This window comes from Triticum aestivum, chromosome 2B (assembly GCF_018294505.1).
Source record: "Triticum aestivum cultivar Chinese Spring chromosome 2B, IWGSC CS RefSeq v2.1, whole genome shotgun sequence".
NCBI classification, from domain to species: domain Eukaryota; kingdom Viridiplantae; phylum Streptophyta; class Magnoliopsida; order Poales; family Poaceae; genus Triticum; species Triticum aestivum.
Window position 1 is genome coordinate 561,781,716 of NC_057798.1, and position 12,779 is coordinate 561,794,494.

At 49.8% G+C, this 12,779-nt stretch overlaps 1 protein-coding gene across 2 annotated transcripts; it reads right to left on the minus strand.

The window, feature by feature from the left end:
* Window positions 1-7,167: 7,167 nt before the first annotated feature.
* LOC123046043 (expansin-B17) lies at window positions 7,168-11,386 on the minus strand. 2 transcript variants are annotated; one of them, XM_044469325.1, is made up of 4 exons: window positions 10,885-11,386; window positions 9,713-10,022; window positions 8,980-9,109; window positions 7,168-7,833 (listed from the first exon to the last, which is right to left on the minus strand). In XM_044469325.1, the coding sequence occupies exons 1-4, from the start codon at window positions 11,084-11,086 to the stop codon at window positions 7,630-7,632; spliced, it is 846 nt and encodes a 281-aa protein (XP_044325260.1). In that variant the 5' UTR covers window positions 11,087-11,386; the 3' UTR covers window positions 7,168-7,629. The 2 variants fall into 2 exon arrangements, with proteins under 2 accessions (XP_044325260.1, XP_044325261.1); XM_044469326.1 differs by lacking the exon at window positions 10,885-11,386 and adding an exon at window positions 10,204-10,530.
* Window positions 11,387-12,779: the final 1,393 nt, after the last annotated feature.

Consider the following 12,779-nt stretch of genomic DNA (forward strand, 5'->3'; position numbering starts at 1 on the left):
TTCAGGCGGCGCGGCGCGGCGCTTGCGCGAGCGGCGCGATGGGGAGGAGTCGTGCGAGGTGGGTGGGGAGAAGGGATCTGGTGCGGGAGGGCGAGTTTTTTACTATTTTTTCAGTGAGCCTATAAAAACTAACCCAAATAAGCTCCTCTAGTGTGGGCTAGTTTTTTGGGTGGGTTAGATCCAACTAAACCAAACTAACCCATCTTGTTTGGATCCTTTTGGGTTATTTGAGACCCAACTAACTAAAACTAACTTTAATTTGAGGATCCAAACAGGGCCATTGGATACTTTACATTTGTCCAATAAAAGCATCGGATACTTTGTATGCTCCAAATGGGAATCATATGGCGAAATGCAATCATATAGGGTATCTTCACTCAAGTGTTTGACTATACAGTGTGACATTGTGCGGCAGACAATGCAAGAAAGTAGCGGCATGCTTTCTTGGCTGATTTCCATTGTCGATCAGTAATACAGTATTTGCGAAGCTTAGCTATCTGCTACGTTTGGTTTCACTTGCTGTAATACTGCTCTATTACTAGTCTGTGTGAAAAGTTTCATTCTAGAACCTCAGGTTGTTGTACAAAGGACACGAAATGGGCCTAAATGCCTAGCCAACGACAGTGCAAATGCTAGCTAGCCAGCAGAGGCAGGAGGGCAAAAGCAGGCAACAGTGGAGTATGTCTCCGACCACATCAAAGTGGGAGGACGAACTCACATGCACGCATTTTCGCGAAGGAAAGGAAAGAATATGCGCCGGGTCCTCTTGCACATTTGCACCCACGTAAAGCAGGGGCGCACCCTGCTGCCTTGTGTGGCCCTTCGATTTCGGACTTTTTTACTGTTTTGACCCATTAATAAAAGTTTAGCACGATTTGACTTTTTTTGATACTTTTTTTGAATCTGACCCATTTTGAGACGTCAGCAACTGTGGCGTTTTGGTTACACCGGAGACTCCGCAGTCTCTGGCGTCTAGCACCCTGGCCCACCTCATGCTACCATGCAACGTAACAGAGGGTAGACGCCACAAACGTCGGCGTTTTGCTAGCATGCATGCATGCATGAACGTATACATATAAGAAGAAGCAATGAAGTCGCCGTGCAGTGTTGCTTAAGCCTTTCTGTAGGTCCCAGCAGTGCCTAGTGCTAGTGCAATCCATGCGTATGACGTGCGTGATTTTCTGCCGGAGTCAACCATGTCTAGCACCATTGTGTACATATACATGCATATGTACATCTTGGTCCGACGGAAATCTTTTGGTAAGGCTCCAAACCAATGTGTTAAAGCATCTAAAGTCGGATCTATCCTGTTCGCCCCTAAACGCACAACTAGGGCTAAAACGTATCAGCCGGTGTCAGGCCCTCGAGGTGCATGACCTCGGCCTCACCGAACGGCTGGTTGCACAACTCCGGGTTGGCGACGGAACCACTGCAATGGCGCCTCAGCCCCACATCATCGGGCTTCGAGTTAAAGGTCAGCGCCAGAATGTGTCATGACCTGGAGGCGGAGGTGTGATGTGCTTGTTGTGCACTGCAGAAGGCACAACAGCCATCGCGGTCGAGGCTGAGGGTCACGGAGGCGGAGGCGCACGCCGACTTGGATAGCAACGAAGAAGCCCCCCATGCCCTCATCCTCAAGAAGCGGCAGAGGAGAACTGCCCCCCCCCCCTCTCCCCCCCTCCCCCCCAAAGAAGAGGAGGAGGCGGGCGATGGATCGGGCAGCTTCGACAGTGAGCATATCCGGCTCGATGTGTATTATGTCTTTGACCGCTACTTTCGCAACAAAGATGACAAGGGAAAGGGCGGGCATGGGTGAACTTCTTTCATGCTCTAGTGTTTGCTTCATGAGAGTGAATTGAATAGATTCAATTCACATTATAAGAGTAAAAATTCCACAGGTCCTTTCCGCTCTATCAGATGATGGGGGGTAAGGACCCGCTAAGCTCCTACTTTTTCATGTTTACAATCTGGTCGTTGCTGACCCATACCACATAGTTCCAGGCTTCTAGCAACTATGAAAGCTGCAAAAAATACTTCTAGAAAGTACAATTTCAATATTGCCCATACGTAATCCTTTATATAGACATTGAGGCGGACGGACACTAAGATGGAATAATCCAGCTAATATACCCAATGTACCCTAGCAATATGATGTCAAGCTATTCCCCCCGAAACAAAAGGATCACACTGGATTTACAACTTGTACTTTTCTAGTTAGTCCATAAGGATCGGATACTCATATCTCAGGACCATAGAAACTAGTTACAGTCACTCACTCCCCGACCCCCGACCTCTCTCCCCCGAGGCGGCGGCGTTGCGCCGCCCCCAGGGAGTCCCCGTCCACACCGCCCTCAGCCCTCCCCCTCCATCGCCTCCCACTACTGTCGCCGTCGCTGATGACGCCGCGGGGCGAAGCCCTGTGGTGAGGTGGTGCCTTCTCTCGCGTCGACGACGGCGGGCCTCTACGGCATGGAGCAGCGGGGTCTCGCCGGTGGGCATGTGATGATGGACGGTCGCAGGATGGCGGCGTTGTCTGGCGTCGTGGGCAGCTAGACCGGGCAAGGTACATGCAGCAATACCTCACTCAAGATGGATTGGTGGCAGGTGGCTGCGACGGCCTTATACCCGGCAGGCGTCCTGGTTGAGGAGTGCGCCCGACTGGTGGGTGCCCCATACCCGGCAGGCATCCTGGTTGGGACCTCAGGTCTTAGATGTTAGGTTTGGCTGCGGGGTCTGTTTGGTATTAGGCCCAGACTATCAGCATCCCTACATTACCTGGATAGGAGTAGCGACAGATGTTGCCTAGACGGTGGCTTTAGTCTTACTGTTGTATGACTTTGTAAGATCTTGTGTGAATAATTAATAAAGTGGCGGCATGCATAGTCCAGATGCAGAGGCCGGGGTCCTCCTCCATTTCTAAAAAAAATACAAACTAGTTACTTCATGCCCCAAAGTCAAACCATGAAAAGCAAGATTCCGAATAAGAAAACATTAACATGTCAATTGTTGATAGTTCGATGGCATGTATGCTGAACTAACCGTATATTATGGTCAACATCATAGTCAACATCGAGATGTAGTACGTAGTTCAAGTTTATTTTGCATGACATTGTATGGATTTAAGGATTTGTAAATGAGGTACCTGGTTGTGAATCTAGACATTTGAGGTATGACCGGTCACTGTGCGCATACGCGCTCGGACACGTCTGTGAGCGTTTAGGGACTGAATTACTACCTTCGTCCTGGTTTATTGGTCCTTGCGTATGTTGTGCTAAATTTTAACCATGTATTTAACTAACAAAATGTCACAAAAATTTATACCGTTGGATACGTATTTAAACATAGCTTTCAATGATATTATTTTTTGTCACATGCAACAACACTTTATTGGTTAAATCTAAGATCAAAGTTTGGCATAAAATATAAAAAGGACCAATAAATCGGAGGTAGGTCTGACTGTTGATGCTTTTACACATAGGTTTGAAGTCTCTCCAGAAGGTTTTTGTCGGATCAAGATGTAGATACACATGTATATATATGCATACGAGTACATACACAACATGATGCTAGACATTGGTTGGCTCGGATAGGAAAGCACGGCCATCAAACACATCGATTGCACTAGCATTAGACATGCCTTTTGTTGTGGGGTAGCACTAGGCATTGCCGTGGCCTCCAGAAAGGCTCAGGGACACTGCATGGCGACTTCCTTGCTTTGATCTTCTCGTTCGTATGTGTGTGTACAAGCATAAGCATGCATGCTATTTAAACTTTCGGAGCTAAACGCCAAGGTTTGTGGCGTCTACCTATTGCTTTCTTGCAAGGTGGGCCAGGGCCAGACGCCCGAGCCCGCGGCGTCTTCAGTGTAATCAAAACGCCACGGTTGCTGACGTTTTGAAATGGGTTAGATCCGAAAAAAGTCTCAAAACAGGGTCAAATCGTGCTAAACTTTCGTTAATGGGTCAAAACAGTAGAAAAGTCCTCGATCTCTGTCTAACCTAATTCCAGTCCTATAAGTTCCGTCTTTCAAAGAAAAATCAGAGAGAAAGTTTCTGTAGGGAATCGTTGCATGGAAAACAAAAGAATTCCTACAAATTCACCCAAGATCAATATAGGAGATGCTATCAATGAGAGGGAGAGTTTCTACATACCCTTGTAGACTGAAAGCAGAAACGTTCAACTAACGTGGTTGTTGTTGTCGTACTCTTCACGATCCAATTTGATCTAGTGTCGCACGAACGGCACCTTCGAGTTATGCACACGTACGGCTCGGTGACGTCTCCTACTTATTGATCCAACAAACGAGGGGGGGGGGGTAGATGGGATCTAGCCCAGCATGACGGCGTGGTGACGATGGTTATGGTGGAACTCCAACAAGGCTTCGCCAAGAGCAAACGAAGTGGAGGGAGAAGTAGCGGGAGGGAGAGACGGCTAGGGATGGATGGGCCGCTACCCCCTGCGCCTCCCCTCTATATGTAGGCGTGAGAGTGCCGGGAGGCTTGCTCCCCAAGCCTCTAGGGTCGTTGGCCAAGAGGGGGGGGGAGGAAATCCCCTCCTTTCCTTCCCCACCAATCACGATCCTCCCTTTTTAGGGATCTTGGTCTTATCCTTTGGGATATGATCATATTCTTTTTAGGAGGGATCTTGGGGCACCTAGACCAGGGGTGTGTAGCCTTGCCTCACTACCCACGTCCATGTGGGCCCCCCCATGCAATTGCGCCCCACTCTGAAACCTTCTAGAACCTTTCCGATACAATACCGAAAAGTCCTAATATTTTCCGGAACCCTGAAAACCACTTTCCATATATGAAACTTTACCCCTGAACTATTCCTAAGCTCCTTGTGATGTCCTAGGTCCCATCCGAGACTCTAAACTACCTTCAGTCTCACCATTATGAATATCCCGATACTACCCTAACATTACCGAACATTAAGTGTGTTACCCAACGTGTCCGAGAACATGCAGACATGACCGAGACACCTCTCCGATCAATAATCAATAGCGGGATCTGGATGCCTATAATGACTCCCACATATTGAACAAAGATCTTTATCAGTTTGAACCACAATGTCAAGGATTCAGATAATCCCGTATAAAATTCCCTTTGTCTCACGATATTTTCCTTTCCTGAGATTCGATCGCCGGTATCGCCATACCTAGTTCAATCTCGTTACCGTCAAGTCTCTTTACTCATTCTGTAATACAATATCCCTATGACTAAACATATTAGTCACATGCTTGCAAGCTACTTAGGATGTCGTATTGCCAAGAGGACCCAGAGATATCTCTCCGTCACATGGACAAATCCCTGTCTTGATCCATGCAACCCAACAAATACTTTCCGAGATACCTGAAGAGCACCTTTATGATCACCCAGTTATGAAGTGACGTTTGATGCCCAAAAGTATTCTTCCGGTATTAGGGAGTGGCATGATCTCATGGTCTAAGGAACAGATACTTGACATTGCAAAAGTTGAAGCAATTAAATTAAGTGGGATGATCAGATGCTAAGCTTATGATCACTACATTATTAAGGGCCTAAAAGAGGCATTGTGGGATTAGTTCATCTATAATGGGTGGTTGGAGTGACAGAAATTATCAAACCCTAAGATTATGAACTATTGCATAAGGAGTTGTTGGATCCCTAAAGCTTAATGTTATGGTTAGATGCTATCATAATTACTCTTCTTGTATTTACGGATGCTTGCATAGAGGGTATACGCATAAGTATGTATGTTGTTCACATTAATATAGGTTCCACCACACAATAGTTCTTAAGGCAAAGAGAGTTAAATCAATGGAACTAGATGAAAACAACTTAGTGAAATCCCCGCGCATCCTCGAGAGCGATTTGTTCCTTATAATTAATACAACCCACTTTTCCTTAGCACAGGTAAGAATTGGGACATTTGCTGCACCATTACACTTTTGTTACAAATTACATTCTTGCAATTATTCTAGTGATTAAAGTAGTCATCAGACAATCTTTGCAACTTTAATAATAATTCCTTACTTGTTTTCATAAACCAAATCTTTCCGCTTCTCATTGGGTTCGACACTCTTACTTATCGAAGAGGTCTACAATAAATCCCCACACTGGTGGGTAATCAACGGCATGTGGATTCGGTGTGACGGGCTCCCGACCTAGCGCGGTACGTGAGTTGGTGACTGGCGGCGGCGCGGTAGCCACCCAACTGGTTGTGGCCGGTCCTAGCGGCAAAGTTGTGGGCCGGCGCAGCGGCAGCGGCCATGGCCACCAGCGTCTCCCACGTCTCCGACAACGGAGGGCGACTCTCCTCCACGCAGTAGGTGCCAAGTCGACGGCTTCCTCGCTCGCCTCCAGATGACACTGCTCTGGCGGTTTGCTAGGTTACACACTAGGCCTGGAGAAATCCATTCAAAGCGGCAATTGTTATAGACGACGATGATGCTTGTGGGTGTCGTATCCTCCTTGGAGGCATCATTTGCCCATGTTCATGCCCTGCTCGGGTACCGGTCAAAACCTTAGGTCGGGTCTCTGGCCAAGCAACAACGCCCCCCAGGGTTGTCCTTTCCTTGAAGGTTGCATGGGTGCTCAACGAGCCTATGAAAGTTGATATTGGAGGTGGTGGCGTCTTCAACTCTTCGGCGGGGTTTTGGGCAAATTGTCTCGGTGATGGTTACCATTGTGGGCATGGCCTCTCCGGGCGCAACGTACACCATCATCAGAACCTCTTGGGTGGCATCTTCTTTGAGTCCGGTTGGTTCCTGCTGTTCACTTGCTGATTCCTTTAGTAAAGTTAAAATTATTTAGCTCATTCAATCATTTTAATATTATTTAGCTTATTCTCTCAATTTCAATCGACCGTTGCTGCACTACGGGCGGAGGGTGCGTTGACCCAGCTTGAGTTGAAGTCAGGATAGTGCTGTCTTCGTGTCCGCTGTTGGTTGTCACGCAGTCCTTGATCTCCGAGTGTTGCCTTCTCGCCATTTGTGGCTTGAGGTTCAGCTACGCAAGTTGTCTTTTCGCTGTAGTCGTCGGTATCAGCTGCTTGACGCTTACTTGTGCACCTTTTTGTGGTGCATACTTGAAAAAAAGAACTGGAGAGGTGAACATTCACACGGAAGGTGTCTTCTCTGAGTAGTCCAAACAAACACGCATGTCCATAAGAAGAGAGAAACGCGAAAAAGCAGGAATTCTGATCTCGATACAAGTCCACCATTTGAAGAAGTGAAACACATTTGTCACGAGCCCTTCAATTCAACTAACCAAGGCAAAACAAACATGCAAACAAAACAGAAAATAAAAGATAAAAACAGCACACGACAGCAGGAGTGAAGCGGCAACCAAGAGGGGTCCAAAACCCTCCCAATCGGCTTCGGCATCGGATTCCCAGCAGCATACGCTCTCTCTCCTTTTTGGAGAGGATGGCTGCTTCGCACCCAGATCACTCACCTCCTGATCCAAAACTACTCACACCGCGCCACTAGCTTACGACTAGGCGATCATCAGACCAGTTTAAGCTGCAACAAAACACAATCTACGTACGTCCAACTCCAACAGAGCGCCATGTGGGCCTGCCTTCGCTCCATCCCGGGCCGATAAAACGTGGCCCGGCCCTCCGCCATCCGTGGTGGTAAGATCGAGATCAGAGAGAGGCCTCGAAGTTGAGGCGGGAGGAGTAGGTGCCCTTGGGCGCCCAGTTTCTGGGGATGACGTCGCGGGCCGTGAGCGTCTTGGGGGCGGACAGCGTCGTCAGCCTCACGGAGAACGGGCCGGCCGTGGGGCCCCCGTAGAGGCACCACGTGGCGCCCCACACGTGCTTCATGTCCAGCCACTTCGCCGAGTTCGCCTGCAGCCACGCACCACGTGAACAAAAGCACACACATCATAAGCACTAGCGAACACTGATAAATCTCATAGATACACAGAGCACAACGACCACTAGCAGAGCCTGAAGCTAGCTTTACAGCGCAACATCGTCGCAAACGCTGGGCCTGGGCTCCAGAATCTTTGGATGCCAAGTCCACGAGGCCGGGCAAAGCAAACGCACGGTCAAGGGCGTGCCGCGGTGCGCAGGATGGGGTGTCAGGCTAAAACAACCACGAGATGAAAGCATTAGCAGGTGCAAGAGCAAGTGGCAGAGCCGCATGCCCGGCCTCTTTGGTCTTCAGTCCTACTAGGAGTACTTGACAGCGAGCGAGACCTGAGGTAAAGCGGCAGCATCATTAGGCAAGCGCAGGGCAGTGGAGTTCCGGGACAGGGTTCACGCTTCATCTTTCGGTGCTGCCACCTACATTGGATACTTTACATTTGTCCCAAAAAAAGAGCATCGGATACTTTGTATGCTCCAAATGGGAATCATATGGCGAAATGCAATCATGTAGGGTGTCTTCAGTCAAGGATTTGACAGTGTGACATTGTGCGGTAGACAATGCAAGAAAGTAGCGGCATGCTTTCTTGGCTGATTTCCAGTGTCGTCTCTTGGCAGTTCATTGGCATGTTTACAAAGCTTAGTTTCGGGCAATAATACAGCATTTGCGAAGCTTAGATATCTGCTACGTGTGGTTTCACTTGCTGTAATACTGCTCTATTACTAGTCTGTGAAAAGTTTCATTCTAGAACCTCAGGGTTGTTGTACAAAGGACACGACATGGGCCTAAATGCCTAGCCAACGACAGTACAAATGCTAGCTAGCGAGCAGAGGCACGAGGGCAAAAGCAGGCAACAGTGCAATATGTCTCCGACCACATCAAAGTGGGAGGACGAACTCACATGCACGCATTTTCCCAAAGGAAAGAATATGCGCCGGGTCCTCTTGCACATTTGCACTCACATAAAGCACTTGTCCAATGCAACCCACCCAACTTGTTCCCACCACCAAAGGCAATGCAAGGCTCAAAAGATAACTCGATTTACCCCCATTCGCTTTGTCAATTCTTCAGAAAAAAAGGCGATGCACCAAAGTAAAATAGCTTGACAAGAAGAAAATGGGTACCTGCTTTAGCTGCATGGACCCGATGTCGCCCTCGCCGTCCTCGAACTCGACGAGCAGCGAGAGCCAGAAGCTCGTCGACCCCTCGTTCACATGGAACGCGATGTTCTTCCCGCCGTACTTGCACGCCGTCCTGATGCACACACACACGCTGCCCCGGTCAGTTTCTTCTTAAAGAAAGGAAAAGAAACACCAAATCTCAAGGATGTACACACATGCAGTGCGGCAATGGATTACATAGGTAGAGACGACAGCTTTTCCATGGTCAGATAGGTTAACGAACGGAGCTGGAAGAATTGACCAGGAATCTTGACAAGAGGTTAGATGCCACGGGACAGGTATCCATCTGCACCTCTGCCCGAGTTGCATGCGCAGAGGCATGACTAACTCAGCAGCAGCAGATAGATCCAAGTTAAGACAGCTGTAAGCTGCGAGCCCGTTAGAGTTAAAGGCCCTGGATAATTTAATTCCCACTGCGCTTCAAGATACGACGGCCAAATTCACAGATCCACAGTAGTAGCAGTTAGCTGCCCTGTTTCGACAACGGTCCACTGACTGACCCATCTAACTAGTTTTTTTTAGTCTGCTAATAGCTTCAGGAGTGAGAGTTTTTGTCCTTGAGCTACTTGTCCACTGTGGCATGCGCCCAAGCTGATTAGTTTAACCAGTTGCTACTACTAACAGTCTGAGAATGCACTAAAAAAGACATGAAGAAGTGTACGTGCTGCTCGCTCACCTTCGGTAGATCACCTTGAGCTGCCCACGGTCGCGCAGGTGTGCCCCGGCGCCGGCGATGGCCATCCTGCTGAAGGCGGCGCCGCTGAGGTCGAAGTGCGTGTTGCCGCCGCCGCAGGGGCCGCCGCCGGGGCACTCGTCGGTGACGATGACGGTGACGGCGCGGCGCGAGCAGATGCCGTGGTCGAGGCACCTGACCTTGTAGCAGGCGCCGCACCCCTCGCCGCCCTTGAACAGCACCGGGCTCACCGACCCCACCCGTGCCTTCATCGGCACCACGTCCACCAGCGTCCCGTACCCGCACGCTCCCCCTGAAGAAGAAAAGAACGTCCATCGCCATTAGAACCGGATCAACCGACCTCCGTCCGGCGGGAACTGAGATGATAATCTACTGCGATACAGTTACTGCGGTGCTCTGACTTCAGAGTGTAAATGCGGCTAACAGCCAGAGTACGATGGATCACTGGGTTACGGACGCAGCATCAAAGTTACCAGGGGTGTCGGTGGAGCGCGTGAACGGAGGCGCAGAGAGCATTTATCGCCAAGATTTTAGCCATATGGTACTGCCCCAGCAGAGCAAAGAAGTTATTGGGAAGCCTGGCACGGTCGTCTTCGCCGGTCGCCTCCCCGAAAGCCCGGCGGCACGAATCGTAAAGCCACGGAGTTCCTCTGCGCTTGACTCGTGTAGGGCGGTCCAGTGGGGGCCCACGGAAATTCCCTGCCGGATCTCACGGGATATGCAGACGTCCCGCCAGAAATGTCGCAACGGGAAGAGCTAATCAATCCTTCTTCTTTTTTTTTTTACCAAAACAATACTCCTTCTATGTCAACAGAGGGTAAAAAAACCTAGGCCTTCTGATGCCAGGGTAAAAAAATAGCTCTGGTGCGAATAGGACGGCTCACATAGCAATAATTTTTGTACAGCAGATATGTGTACCAGGCGTACTGTATTTTGGGAGTAACAATCCTAGTCATGAAGCCGGTAAAGAAAAGAAAGGCAGATGAGCTCTGCTTCGCCCAGGTACTGATGCTGCAACCCACCACTGCCCAGGCACTAATCTTAACCCGCTAGTAGAACAAGAGTAACAGACGCCGGAGTAATCAAGGGACTGTAACAATGCGGAGCTAGCTTATCTCTACGACGGTCAGCGGAGGCGAGTTGAGAGCTTTTACCGGTGCTGCCGTCGCCCTCGGCGTCGCCGTACCACGTCGCGGTGGCCGGCCGCCACTCCACGTCGACCGCCGCCTTGTCCTTGCTTTTTCCCTTCGACGCCGACTTCCCGTCGTCGAACAAGAATGTGGCGGAGACGGCGGGGGACGCGAGAAGCAGAATGCAGAGCGCGAAGGGGGCGGCGGCGGCGCGCGAGGAAGCCATTGGGGGCAACAGGTTCCTTTCCCCTCCTTTCCTTGCGGTACTAGAGGCGGGCTCTGCGGCTGCTTGGACGTGAGTGTTGGTAGCCTCCTCCTTTTGGGGCCTCGCCCTCTCTTTTATGGCTTCGAGAAATCCCGAGTCCCGATGGTCAGAGAGGCTTCCTTGCCGGGCTGGCTGCTCTGCACAAATGGCAACGCGGGACGGGCAGGGGAGTGGGCACTTGGGCGTGTAGTACCAGGGTGGTGAATCGTGCTACTGCTGAGACCACCACTCTCTACGTGCGGGTGACCAGTGTGTTGATGGGATGTGGGAGCCTTCATTGCCTGTGATGGGTGGCCATGACTTTTGCAACGAGAGAGATAGACTGAGAGAGATCTGAAAAGGATAGAGAATTTATATTTGTTCATGGCTAAGCCGTAATGAGCTCGTTGAGAGAGAAACAAAATGAAGCATGGACACGCTTTTCACCGTACCCTTTTGTCGCCCTCCGCCTGGCCTGGCCATCGCACCGAGTGCGGGTGCGGATCCAGCTTTGGCGGGCGAGGAGAGATCACGCAAGCGCCGTTGCGCAGACGGCAGGCCGTTGGTCGTGATCGTCTCGCCGTGCGGTCGGTTGGTGAGTTGGCTTGGCCGTTGCCGTTTTGCGCCGGCAGGAAGCACAGAGCGCACGAGCAGAAACACTGTTTCAGAAGAGCAGATCTCACAAACAGCATATCGATCACCCCTAAAAAAAGCATATCGATCAATAATGCCGCGTGTGCCGGATTAGAGTACTCAACTTGTTCGTTGGTGTCAGAAACGATTCGCGTGAGGTGCCGATGGAGCCACCGTACAGTCCGGCCAGTTAACGCATATCGCATTCCCGTTTCCCGGTTCAGTTTTCTTCTTCTTCCTCGCTTCGTTCATTCACGGTCACACTCACAGCGTCCGCAATCAGTCGAAGAATAACGCATCAGCTTCTCATTTTCGTTCCGTTCGACGCTCCCGAACGAGCAGGGCCAAATACGTCCTCGAATTTCTTTTGTGCGTAGACGCGTAGTTGGGCTTGTCATTTTTCTGGTCAGGCTTTACAAAGCCGGTTCTCAAACCCGGATGCCCGAGCAGGTTTAGCACGAACAGCCGACAGCTCGCCACCGCCGGTGTCAAACCGCGGATTAGTGCACCACGGCAGCATCACCGCGGAGCAGACGTACCCTGCGTCGTTCGTGGATTTGCCAGCGTTCCTGCGTCCGCAGATCGACATTCGACAGTGTGTCTAGCCGGCCGTCGCCGACTGACTATGCGAAAGGAACTGCCGTCGGTATGCTCCCGTGCATTGCAACGGGGTTACATTAATTTTAAGAGTTCAATATTACGACATTGATGACCTTTTTTATCATTAAATCCTTACACACACACTCTCCTCTCTTCCTCTTCCTCACTCTCTCTCCCTCTCTCTCTAACACACACACATAGCCTATTTTTCCCGCCAATAAGACTTACTCAATTGGCACGGGCTTTTTAAAAACTTACTTATTGCGTATATAAACATAATGCATGTCAAATTTCAGATGTGTAGAAAAATTGAATTTCACTTTAATTGTAATGTATTTAGATAAAAAAATGTAATTCAATGACCTATACTGACTCATCTAATGCACAAAATAAAAGAAGGTAGTTTAAGAATATACAACAGTTTTGCACTGCATCACAAACG